Below are 13,460 nucleotides of genomic sequence, written 5' to 3' on the forward strand. Positions count from 1 at the left end.
ACCTTTCACGATCTGCACAGGGCTGCAGGCGTAACTATGGGCGGAACTTTTTTTGGCCTTCCCGTCATATTATCCGCTGATGCCCGCCATGACGCATTGGCGTCATGGTGGGCATGAGTGGATAATATGGCGGGAAGGCCAAAAATTGGTTTCGCGATGTCGTGAAACCAGTTTGCAATGTCCGCTCCATCTGTCAATGGTGGGCCTGGTTTCCTATTGTCGCACATCAGGAACTTCATTGCTAAAACATCTGCATATCATAAATCCTGCCCGCCAGAATCATCCCCCCCACGTTGGATCATCCGGGCACATCAGTGCGATTGTACACCGACGGGTTTCACAACGGAACATAAGCGACGTGCACCTGGTGAGCTGCACTTCGCTTGGGACTTTGAGGTTTGTTTACCTATCTTGCTTTGGGCAGCACTTGCGGGCATCAGCGCCAGGCTTCGCAGGCAGCACCACATCACTTTTAGCGGGGCTCATGGGCAGGTCTCTACCTACCAGACCAACCGTAAGGCAGGGGCGGTTTTTCAATGGCTGCAGGGCTAGGTCTTGCTTGGGGAAAGGGGAAGGAATGGCCTCAGGCAAGGGAAGAGGCTGCAGGACAGGGGCTGTACAGGGGAAGGGGGGTATCCAAGGGTGCATGGGGACGCAAGTTGATCTGTGCAAGTGGCCTCAAGATGGTGAGGGCTGAGGGGGCAGTCTCCAGAGCAGATGAGGCCAGATGGAGATGTGAGGGTGTGTGTTGGAGAGTGAGTGGTGATGTCCCTTGAGGTGGCAGTGAGTGAGATGCCAGTGAATGTGTGATGGGCTTGTGAATTTAGAGCGATGAGATGGTTGGCTTATCTAGAAGCACAGATGAGATCATTCATCCTCTTTCTGCACTGGATGGCTGACCTCTTCTGTGCAGTGTTGGCACTGACCACCACTGCCACCGCCTCCCAGTGAGACTGATGGGCCTCCTGCAGCCAGAGTGGGGCAGGAGGACATCGCGGCAGGCCACAACGGTGTCCAGAAGGCGTCCCAGGAACGAGACACTGAATCGGAGGGCTGCAGTCTTCTTGCCTTTTGGGGCCATCTCTTCTGTGCAGCAGCCCTGGGCTGGAAACACTGGGAGGTGGACACGTGACTGAACTTTAAATATATGGCGCCCGGCATGAGGAAGCGGCGAGGTGATGGCGTGGCAGGCAAGTCAGAGGCTGCCCACCAGCGAAGCGGCATGTTTCCTGGGAATGCATGATTAATGAGATGGGATTGGGACAATATGGCGCAAAAACCATTGCGGCCAGCGGGTAAAACGTTCTTCTTCCCATCTGTTACTGCGCTTAGTGCAAATCTGGGATGATTCCGCCCTGTGTCACAATTATTTAAAATTGTGTGCAGATCTAACAAATATTCGATACTCCACTAGTTTGTGGTACTATGTATTTTTATTCTTCATGACTTGGTTTCACCCCCCTCCCCCCGCATGTACAATTCTTCGATCAAAGGACAGACCAGTAACCTGTCCTTGACTTCCTCACTTGCTTCTGTGTAACCAGCTGTCAGGAGTGGCAGAGTCTTCCAAGGTGGTTAATCAGCGGACGTTAAGTATACGGCCCAGTTTTAACCACCAACACATAATGGAGAGAGTCAAATCTCGAGGGAGGTGCTGAGAAGAGGCACCAGCCTGATCGCTCTTGTACTAATGTCCTGCTGATGGAGTTTTACAATCTCTTTATCCTGCCTTGACAGGTTGCATCGCAAATTATGACAGAAACAAAGAATAATCGAGCACAGACGATGACCATTTGGCCCATTGTGTCTATGTCAGCCCTTTGGAAGAGAAAGTAAACTAACCTGCAGCAATGTGACATTACAACATTTTATTGTTATTGCGGCCTGGTTCCTATTCCTTGGAATTCCCTCCTTAAGCCTCTCCACCCCCTTTTCTCTCTCTCTCTCTCCTCATTTAAGGTGCTCCTTAAGACCAAGCCCTATGGGTCACATGTCCTGACATCTCCTTATGTGGCTCAGTGTCAATCTGTGTTTGATAATCGTTCCTGTGGAATGCCTTGGATCGGTTTACTACATTAAGGTGCTACGAAAATGCAGGGTGTTGTCAAGTGGAAGTGTCAAGAGACGATATTGTTGCAACTTACAAATACTAATTCCAAAAACAGCGCAGATGCATCAAAGCGGTGGGGCTAGGGCGGGAAGGTCAGGATACTTCACTTGTTGGTGATCATAACCCTTAAAGTACCTCAAGAATTAATGTCTGCACATTGTGGGGCACAGAGGTGTGTGGAAGAAATGGATTTATCTCATTAATTGGGCTATTTGTCCTAAGGCGGTCAGGGAAGGGGAGATGGCAATTCACCAACCAGGGTAAATATGAAATGGGAGAATTCAGTGACATCTCTCAGAATTGCTTTAGAGAATTCAATAAATAGTCTTGCCATTTAAATGTTGAAATCTGTCACAACCTCCGTAGCTTGTATTTATAAAGGATCTATCATACTGAATGATACATGCTGGAATAAATCTCCCTGCGTGTTACCATATTTTCATTCATAACAGAGTATCAGAAAGCTGCCTTAGGTGACATGAAATAACACTGCTTAAATGTTGGGGTGGCTCAGTTGTCTCTGTGTCAGAAGGTTGTTGGTTTGTCTTATTCTGGTGCTTGAGCATGTAATCCAGGCTGAAGCTCCTGTATCGAGGGTATAAATGCATGAAAAGTAGTTCAGAGAAGGTTCACTCAATTAATCACTCAATTAATAGCTGGGATGGGGGCGTTATCTTATGAGGAAAGGTTAGACAGGCTGGGCCTGTATCCATTGGAGTTTAGAAGAATGAGAGGTGATCTTATTGAAACACATAAGATCCTGAGGGGACTTGACAGGGTGGATGCTGAAAGGATGTTTCCCCTTGTGGGAGAGACTAGAACTCGGGGGAACACAGTTTAAAAATAAGGGGTGTCTCAGATAAGACGGAGATGAGAAGAATTTTCTTTCTCTCAGAGGGTCGTGAATCTTTGGAACTCTCTTCCCCAGAGAGCAGTGGAGGTTGGGTCATTGAATATTTTTAAGGCAGAGTTAGATAAATTCTTGACTACCAAGGGAGTCAAAGGTTATAGTGGGTAGATGCAATGTGAAGATGAGGTCACAATCAGATCAGCCATGATCTTACTGAATGGCAGGGCAGGCTCGAGGGGCCAATGGTCCACTCCTGCTCCTAATTTGTATGTATGTATGCTCAAGTACAAGCCAAGTTTACACTCTGTTCTCATAATTTAACCCTCTAAACTTCTTGTAATATATTGAGCCTTTTGTTATATCTTGCCCTCTCTGCTGGTGAGGTGTAAATAAAATGAGTTCAATAATGGCTGCCTGAAGTTGGGCATGTGTTAGTCTCACTCAGTGCAATTTGCAACAGGAAGCTGGTGACAAGAGTGTGATGTAATTCTTTTTTACATTTCATTTGAGAAGTTAAGCACTGAAGAACATTGGGGCGCACTTTTTTGGAATTTCTAAAGTTGAATTTGAGGAAGGTTGAGTAATGTGAAAGATTGCCCCATGTGCACATCATGTTCAAGTACACAGAGAGTCAGCACGGTACACAGTTGAAACAAAATGGCACAGAAGACATATTTGGGGACAATGAGGGAAATTCAACCCTGACAAAGAGGACTGGTGTAATTATGAATGAAGGTTGCACATTTGGCTGGAAGTGAATAAAATAGCTAAGGATAAAGTAAATGTTTTCTTCACCGTGATGCGGCCAAATGCTTTGAGATAGTGTCTAAACAATGTTGCCTGTGAGACCTCAGTACGATGAACCATTCTGAAATTAATGAGACTCTGGACTCAAATTATGGCCCAAGTAAGAATGAAATTGCACTGACAAATGCGTTCTGTGAAAGGAAGCAGTTGCTAAGTGAGGCTGTTGCACGTTACATTCTCGAATTAAAGAAACTCTCTCGTCACTGCGGGAATGGTCCGAAAGTAGAAATCAATCTTAGAGGCATATTTTTGGGAGGTCCAAAGAACAAGAAAATTCAGGTCAAGCTTTTGAACAAGCTGACATGGATGGAGGCCTGCGATGAGGTCACAGCCATGGAAAAGGCAAAAAGAGACAATTTCTGATCGCACGGGAGTTCTTTTCCAGAATTGGCAGTTGGGGGCTGGGTCCATCAGATTTCAGCGAGATCCAGGTCGTGGCAGCCAAGTTCATAGTCTCAGGATCAGAAATGTAGATGGCGCCATTGCCATGGTAGCCGCCAACCATCTAAATGCCCCCATTTCCAGTAAAAGTGCTTCGCCTGTGGGGAAGTCGGTTACATCGTTCTGGCATGCAGGAGGAGAGGAAACAGTAAAGCTGAAGGTTGCAGTAAAGCATCAAGTCACAGCCAAGCACCAGGTCAAGGTCGTGGTGGATCTAAAGCTACTTCAGGAATCTGGAAATCCTCGAATGCGCATACTATAGATGTGAAAACAGAAGTCGATGTTTTCGAACAGGAAGGTCAAAAGTTGTACTCAGTCAGGGAGCAAGGAAAACAGTACATGGAAGATGAGAGCAACAGGGCTGAAGATAAAATTCCAGCACCCACAGTAGAAATGAAAGTTCACAACTTACTTTCAACATTGATACAAACTGCAGGCGTGTCTGTTATCTCAGAAGGATGGTGCAAGAGGTCGCCAAGTCACATTCTCTTACACCAAACGTTGTGAGATTGGCTAACTATTCCAAAAGCAGTATTCTGGTGTCAGGTGAAGTTAGTGTTAGGGTGGAATATGTGACACATCCTACTATTTGCTGTTTGTGGTAATAGGAGGGTACAAATTCTCTCTGATAGGAAGGAAATGGTTAAGTTGGACCACGTTATTCACAGTGGGAATCTATAAGCGATGTCTGATATTGAGTAAGTGCTACGAGAGCAGAAAGTGGTCTTTGAGCCAGGACCACCAAATGATAAAGCTAGGTGTCACAAGGCTGAAGTAAAAATGAAAGACAATGCACTGCCGGCATTTTGCAAGGCTCAGCCAGTGCTTTATGCCAAGTTAGAAAGCAAAGAGCTGGGTAGATTAGAAAGGACAAGGGCAATAAGGAAGGTGAAAAACAGGAAATGCTAGGAAAAACTCAGCAGGTCTGGAAGCATCTGTGGAGAGAGAAGTAGAGTTAATGTTTCAAGTCCGTATGACTTCTTCAGAGGTCTGAAGAAGAGCGATACAGGTTGGAAAAGCTAATTCTGCTTCTCTCTCCACAGATGCTGCCAGACCTGCTGAGCTTTTCCAGTATTTTCTGTCTTTAGTTCAGATTTCCAGCGTCCGCAGTATTTAGCTTTTATGTAAGGTGAAAGGTTGCGAAATATGTCTCAGAATGAAAAACGATCCAACCAAGGTTCCTTTCATTCCATGGTCAAATTTAAAAAGTCATGGGAACGAGTGCATCTCCATTTCTTTAAGGCGGAAAGGAAAGATTACCTTGTTTTGGTCAATAGCTTTGGCGAGTGGACAAACGTGGACTCTGCGCCCAGTACCTTAACGGCAAAAACTATTGAGGTTTTGGGAAGTTGGGTTTGCAATTTATGGGTTGCCAGAGGTGTTGGTGTCAGATAATGGTCGGCAGTTTATGCCAGAAGAGTTTGAACTTTTCTGAATAAGAATGGAGTTAAACACACTCTAATACCATCATCTCACCCAGCATTTAATGGTGCTGCAGAAAGGAGTGCGCAGATTGTGAAGAGGTCTTTGCAGGAGTATCAGCTAAGTGACAAGCTAGGCATCAATTCACATGTTTCTCTTCAACACCGGCTAGACAATTTTCTGTTCTCTTACAGAATAACCTCACAGACTATAAAAAGTTGCCCACCTTACGAGTTAGTATTTAAACTTGCTTTTAGGACAATGTTGGGTTTGATGTCAATAGCAAAGCAAAAGAAAAGCAAGACGAAGTGAAGATGAGTCATGATGCACCAGGCATGAAAATTAGGGACAAAAACAAAAATACCTGGAAAAACTCAGCAGGTCTGGCAGCATCTGCGGAGAGGATCTCCGCAGATGCTGCCAGACCTGCTGAGTTTTTCCAGGTATTTTTGTTTTTGTTTTGGATTTCCAGCATCCGCAGCTTTTTGCTTTTATCTTATGAAAATTAGAGAGCTCAGTCCTGATCCGAAGCTTGTGGTGAACTGAGGTGATAAAGAGAAGCATGTGACTGGAGTTGTAAAGAGACTAGGTATCTTCACACATCTCGTGAAGATAGGAGAAAGGCTCCACCAGGGCAACGTAGATCATTTGCTTGAAAGAGGAAATATGATGAAAGGAGAGAGCATGATAAACCTCCAATTTCTTCCACAGTGTAACGTGAAAGACAGAAAGAAAGTGAAAGTTTTCCAGTGTTACAGAATTCCACTGATAGAGCAAAGTGAGTCAACTTCTCTGATTAAGCCAATTCAATCTATTTCACAGTCCCAACCATGAAGTGGAGTTAATAACTAAAGTGAAAATTCATGTTTGACACAGTCAGAGATGTTGAGATAGCAATGTCAATAACGGAAGGAGGCGCTGAGACAGAAAGAGAAAGGTGCCAGATAGATTAATTAAAAGTAAGTAGGACGAGGGAAGAAATAAGTTGTTCTTTTCATCATTTCTTGTCAAATGATGATATTTTTGTTAAACACACACTGCTGTTAAGGAAAAACATTTTTTTTACACGTAAATTACTTTGGAAATGCTGGTCATATATGTTTTAGTTATGATTACAGTAAAACAAATTTACAACCCAACCTCTTGAATTTCAGGTATTGTTGATATTGGTTTAGTCATGTTGTATTCTGGGAAATTATCTGCAAATACCATTTTAAAGTTTAATGTGTACCTTGCTTTTTTTTTTAAGTGGGGAGGGAGTTAGGAGAAGAGAAGGCCGAGAGGAGATTTGATTGAGGTATTCAAAATCATGAAGGCCCTGGACAGAGTAGATAGGGAGAAACTGTTCCCACTCGTGACATGATCAAGAATGAGAAGGCACAGGGTTAAAGTAATTAGGAAAAGAAGCAAAAGCGATATGAGAAAAGATTTTTCACGCAACGAATGGTTTGAATATGGAATGCGCTGCCTGAGAGTTTGTTGGAGGCAGGTTCAATCGAGGCATTCAAAAGGGAATTAGATTGTTATCTGACAAGGAAGAATGTGCAGGGTTATGGGGGGAGAAGGCAGGGGAATGTAACGAGATGAATTGCTCATTTGAAGGGCCGGTGCAGACAGGGGGAGCTGAATGGCCTCTTTCGGCGCTGTAACAATTCTGAGATTCTGTGACATGGGACAGAATTTTACATTCGGTGTGCGGGCGCATGTCTGACACGCCAGAACGTAAAATGATACGCGATGACGTTGGGCGTACGTCCTGACGTCATCGCAAACTCACGCAATATTTCGTTCGGTGGGCGCGCGCCGGGGTCAACTGCGCACCCGCCAATAATTGAAAAGCCTATTAAGGCCATTAACTAGGTAATTAAGTTGAATTTTATGCTGCCCATCCAACCTTACGGTTGACGGGCAGGCGAAAAGACCAAGCGGCCTTTACATTTTTTTAGGAAACCTCATCCACGGGCGAGGTGAGGTTTCCTAAAGCTAATGCCAATTAAATAAAACCGTTATTTTCAAAATAAAAACAATGCTCCATCTCTTGTGACACAGTCACGAGGGGAGATGTTGCATTAAGTTTTTCATGTCTTTATTTATTTAAAAAGCACTTCAATCTCCCTGAGGCAGCTCCGTGCCTCAGTGAGATTGGAGCGCTCTTCCGCGTGCATGCGCAAACTGCACGCTAGGCCCGCTCTCCCTCCTCCCCCCCACCCGCCAGACCTTAATTGGCCTGCCCACATGGAATCACGGGGCAGAGCCAATTTCGGGTGGCGGTCACTCTGCGACCGCCCCTGCCTGCTCCTGCCACGCCCACCCGACGACTAGAAAATCCTGGCCATGGGTAATAGTTGAGCATTTTGTTATATTTCCCTCTTTGCTGCCCTCTCTGTCGGGGAGGTGTAAATACAGCTGGTTAAATAACGGCTGCCTACAATTAAGCATGTGTTAGTTGTACTCAGTGCAAAACACAACACTGCCGCTGCTTTTACTTCTACATTCCTATCCCGTGGAAACATTTCAGTTGACACAATTGGAGTCATTGTATTAAAAAGGTAACACTCTGTTGACAGGCTCTGAAAGTCTGTCTCCAACAACAGCAACCATCTTAAAAAAAAGAAGCATATTATCTAAATGGTGAGAGGTTGCAGAGCTCTGAGTTGCAGAGGGATCTGGGTGTCCTAGTGCATGAATCGCAAAAGGTTAGTATGCAGGGACAGCAAGTAATTAGGAAAGCTAATAGAATGTTATTGTTTACTGCGAGGGGAATTCCTTATTTAAGGAAGGACGCAAATGCATTGGAAGCAGTTCAGAGAAGGTTTACTAGACTAATGCCTGGAATGGGTGGGTTGTCTTATGAGGTTAGGCTTGTATCCACTGGAGTGAAGAAGAATAAAAGATGACTTGATTGAAACATATAAGATCCTGAGGGGTCTTGACAGGGTGGATGTGGAAAGGATATTTCCTCTTGTGGGAGAATCTAGATCTAGGGGGTCACTGTTTAAAAATAAGGGGTTGCCCATTTAAGACAGAGATGAGGAGAAATTTTTTCTGTCAGAGGGTCGTGAGTCTTTGGAATTCTCTTCCTCAAAAGGTGGTGGAAGCAGAATCTTTGAATATTTTAAAGGCAGAGTTAGATAGATTCTTGATAAGCAAGGGGATGGAAGGTTATTGGGGGTAAGCGGAAATGTGGAGATGAGGTTACAATCAGATCAGCCACGATCCTATTGAATGTCGGAGCAGGCTTGAGGGGCAGAGTGGCCTACTCCTGCCCCTAATTCGTATGTTCATACGTTGTTTGGCACCTTTAATGGTTCAGACTTATTATTATTTCTTTCTCTGATTGCTTTTGAGAGGATTGTTGCCTTACAGTGTTACTTGTGTGTTAGAAATTGGGAAGGAATTTTAACCTACCCCATCCATTGAGAAGCTGATAGGGTTGGGAACAACACTGGTTTGAACCCTGCCTGAGAATACCCTCCATTGAAATCTGTGATGAACATTATTGGTTGGGGATGGAGTGGTGGTAAAACTGGTGTTCTACTCGATCCGGTAGACTTCCTGACTAGAAAGTTAGGTTAAAGTTGTCCCCGTGGTGTCCCTCCAGTGTTCCTAAAGACTAAGGTTCATCCTGAGTGAGTAATACTTCAGACACTTACAGCTGTCTTCCTCTTCCATAAAGACTTTGCTGACGTAACAAGCGTAGACAAACCCGCAGAGCTGCAAAAGAACAAAAAAATAGCAGAGTTTATTGTTCGCCACAATTTCAATTTCTTCCCTCAAGTCCCAGTTCCCCTCCAATCCATGACCTCAGTGGCCATTCTTCATGAGCAAGCCTAAGCTGAGAGTTTTGGCACGCTCTTTGACCACAAGGTTCCTCGTTTCACCTGATGCGAGTGAACTTTCCCGTGAGGGGTGCGCAATGAATAACGATGAAGATCCTGGCTGATTCTGGCCCTTTGCCGTGAGCAGAAAAGCACTGATGATAAAGTGTAGTGGCCCCTAATTGTTGTCAAGACCAGCTCACTTAGCACCGACCAGCAATGAAACCTTATCACCCAAGGGGGAAACACTTAGAATATGAATCAATTTGAAGTTCTGCAGATACATTTGCAAGGCAAGTTATAAACTGAATTTCAAATCAGCCAAGTGGTGATTCCTGGACAGTTATTTATGCAACTAAAGTCATATCTAAAGACCAGCAGCACATCACAAGGGATTATTGTTACAGAAAAATGTTATTAACGATCACAAAATAGAATGGGGATGCTGCTTAAGGTTTGCCTCTGGCATGTGTAATAAGCCAAAAGATTTGAAATCGAATAATGGATCCTCTCAATATGCTGAATACTAAGCAATCCCCTTTTCTTTGTTTTATTCATCTCTTTCAGTGCACCAGGAAATATTGTTTTATTCTTTTATTTATTTAATGTTTCAGGAGATTAGGAGTCAATGATGTATCCATTGTTTAATAGATACACCATTAATACTTGCAGGCATATGCGTTGAGTGAAATTAGGATAGCCTATCGGCAGTTTTATTGTGCTGAATGCACATTGACAGTACTGGCAATGCTTCAGACTGGCAAGGTAATAACGGCAAGGAATTCCACAGCTCAGTTATGTTTCCATCATCCGAACAAATATCTCATCTGCGTAGGTGACACACAACACTTGGCACAGATTGTAGCACACTTGTCACAGACATGCGGGTTATTGGTTCAAGTCTCCCTTTACAACTTGAGCTTAAAATATAAGCTGAAATGACAGCTGCTTATCGAGGGATCCCTGCATTGTCAGGGACACCATTCATCATTAGAGGGTCCTGATCAGGCAGATGCTAAAGACCAAGTGTCAGCTGTGGTTCAGTGGGTAGCACTCTCACCTCTTCAGTCAGAAAGTTGTGGATTCAAGTCTCACTTCAGGACTCAAGCACAACAATCAAGGCTGAGATTGCAGTGCCGTACTGAGGGAGTGCTGCACTGCCAGAGGTGACATCTTTCAGATAAGACTTAGGCCCCATCTGCCCTCTAAAGTGCACGTAAAAGTTCCCATGGCACCATTCTGAAGAAGTGTTGGGGAATTACCCCCACTACCTTATCAATATTTACCCGTCAACCAACACTAGAACACATTATCCCATTGCTACTTATGGGATCTTGCAGTGTGCAAATGCTGTGTTTCCTACATTACAACAGTGACTGCAATTCAAAAAGTAGTTCAATGACTGCTTTGAGTGCTTCGAGACGTTGTGAAATGTGTCATATAAATGCAAGGCTTTCTTTATCTCACATCACCACTCAGAGGAGGTCATAGAGCTCTCTCCTGGCCAATAATTCTTCCACCAGCAAAGTGGGTGAACGAGTCATACATTTCACTGCTGTCTGTGGGATCTTGCTGTGCGCAAAACACTATCTTGGTCACGACATTTTACCATGATATTAATTGTGAAGTGCTTCAAGATGTTTGAGAGAAGCTGACAGGAGCTATATAAATGCAGGCCTTTTGTAAATAATTTTAAAGGGGGCCCAGGAGCAGAGAGAGCTGGGGGTGCGTGTGCACAAATCGGTGAAGCTGGCAGGAGAGGTTCAGAAAGCTGTTCACAAAACATAGGGATTCTTGGCTCTAATAATAGAGACTTGGAGTCCAAAAGCAAGGAGGTTATGCTAAACCTTACCTAGAAGGAAAAAACAGTAAAATTTGGGAAGTGGATGTGATTGCGCTGGAGGGGGTGCAGAGGAGATTCATCAGGATGTTGCCTGGGATGAAACATTTAAGTTATGAAGAGAGGTTGGATAGACTTGTTTTCGTTGGAGCAGAGAAGACTGAGGGCGACCTGATCGAGGTGTACAAGATTATGAGGGGCATGGACAGGGTGGATAGGGAGCAGTTGTTCCCCTTAGTTGACGGGTCAGTCACAAGGGGGCATAAGTTCAAGGTGAGGGGCAGGAGGTTTAGGGGGGATGTGAGGAAAAGCTTTTTTACCCAGACGGTGGTGACGGTCTGGAATGCACTGCCTGGGAGGGTGGTGGAGGCGGGTTGCCTCACACCCTTTAAAAAATACCTGGATGGGCACTTGGCACGTCATAACATTCAAGGCTATGGGCCAAGTGCTGATAAATGGAATTAGGTAGGTAGGTCAGGTGTTTCTCACGTGTCAGTGCAGACTCGACGGGCCAAAGGGCCTCTTCTGCACGGTGACTCTGTGATACTGGTCTGGACTGGTCTTGTATACCTTAAAACGGAACTCCACTTTGGACCAGTACCAGTCACTTCCCAAGTTTTACTGGTTTTTCCTTTAATGAAACACTGGTTATGCATCATCTGGAATATTGTGTTCAATTATAGGCACCACACTTCAGGAAGTTTGTCGAGGACTGGAAAGATTGCAGACTACATTGGGAATGGAGAATGAGGACCTTCAGTTATGTAGAGAGATGGCAGAAGCTGGGGCGATTCTCCGAACAGAGTAAGAGGAGATTTAATAGAGGTGTTCAAATCACAAATGTATTTAATAGAGTAATTAAAGAGCAACTGTTTCCAGGGACAGAAGGAATCAGGTTTAAGATAATCGGCAAAAAGGCCAGAGGTGACATGAGGAAACTGTTTTTCCTAAACAGTGAACTGTTGTGATCTGGAATGCATTGGCTGAAAGTGCAGAAAAATCAGATTCCATCGTGATTTTCAAAGGAGAATTGAATGGAAATAAAAAACCCAGGGTTATGGGGGAAGAGCAGGGCAGTGGGACTAATTCGGTAGCTCTTTCAATGGGCACATGTAGGGTATGCTGGACCAGATATGGCCTTCTCTGGTGAAAATGTGTTGATTCTGCCCACTCTAATTCCACTTCCCTGTCATTTTTCCCATATCATTTTATATCCTTCCTTTCAATTAGATATCTAATTCCTCTTTTAAGCTTTCGATCCAAAGATGTTTATGACACTGATCCAGCCCATTGTGTCTCTGCTGTCTCTTTTGCTGGAGCAATCTGAAATGAATTGCACATGTCCTGCTCTCTCCCCATAGATTTGCATCTTTTGTCGACTTTACTGTACCATTAAATTTGTCAAACTTAACCAGTTTTCAACGAATCAGTGCTGAATGTCTGTGATTAATCCTTGCATTTCCAAATGCTTACTACTGCAATATTATCCCAGACTCTCACTCAATCATTACTTGTGGTAAGTTAAGCATTCCAAATTCAAATCGGCCTCCGTCTGGATAAAATAATTTCCCACTTTATTGTTCCTATCAGTATCCTAAGTACAAACCCCGCTTTTTTTAATCAATTCACCAACCAAACGGAAGCAATCTTTTACTGTTTCTTCTTCAAATATCTTTCGCGATCATTTATCTTACAATCTCTACTTGTTCTTCCCTTAACCTTCTTTGTTACAGTAAAAAAGTAATACTTTTTCAAACATCTCTTCAAACATGGAGCTTCTCGTTCCTGGTATCATTCTAGTGAATGGTCACTGTCTCCTTTCCATGGGTCTAACATTCTTCCCATAAGGTGGTGCTCAGAGTTGCCACCACTTGAAGCCTAAGCAATGTTTTGTGGAAACTACGTTGTTTATTTTATATCCAATGCCCCTATATGTAGAAAACCCAGGTACCCACTTGTAAAGCAGTTTATTTTTGGGAAGAAATAGTAAAAGGAAGTATAATTTAAATGGTAAAATTCCTAATGGAGTGGAGAAGCAGAGAGATTTATGGTCCAGGATGTATTGATCTTTAAGGAAGTGTCCCTCAGATAGAAGAGGCAATACACACACACATACATACAGACACACACAGATACACATACAGGCATGTTCTTTGATTGAAAATCTCATGT

The 13,460-nt window shown here is 43.9% G+C and overlaps 1 protein-coding gene across 1 annotated transcript in view; it reads right to left on the bottom strand.

Moving 5' to 3' along the window:
* The window catches only part of nkain1 (sodium/potassium transporting ATPase interacting 1), a 512,964-nt gene that overhangs the window by 31,286 nt on the left and 468,218 nt on the right, over window positions 1–13,460 (bottom strand). The window contains exon 5 of the mRNA XM_078567413.1: window positions 9,284–9,344. Within this exon, the coding sequence (XP_078423539.1) occupies window positions 9,284–9,344 (61 nt within the window). The remainder of the gene's footprint in view (window positions 1–9,283; window positions 9,345–13,460) is intronic.

This window comes from Cetorhinus maximus, chromosome 21 (genome assembly GCF_964194155.1).
Source record: "Cetorhinus maximus chromosome 21, sCetMax3.hap1.1, whole genome shotgun sequence".
NCBI classification, from domain to species: Eukaryota; Metazoa; Chordata; class Chondrichthyes; order Lamniformes; family Cetorhinidae; genus Cetorhinus; species Cetorhinus maximus.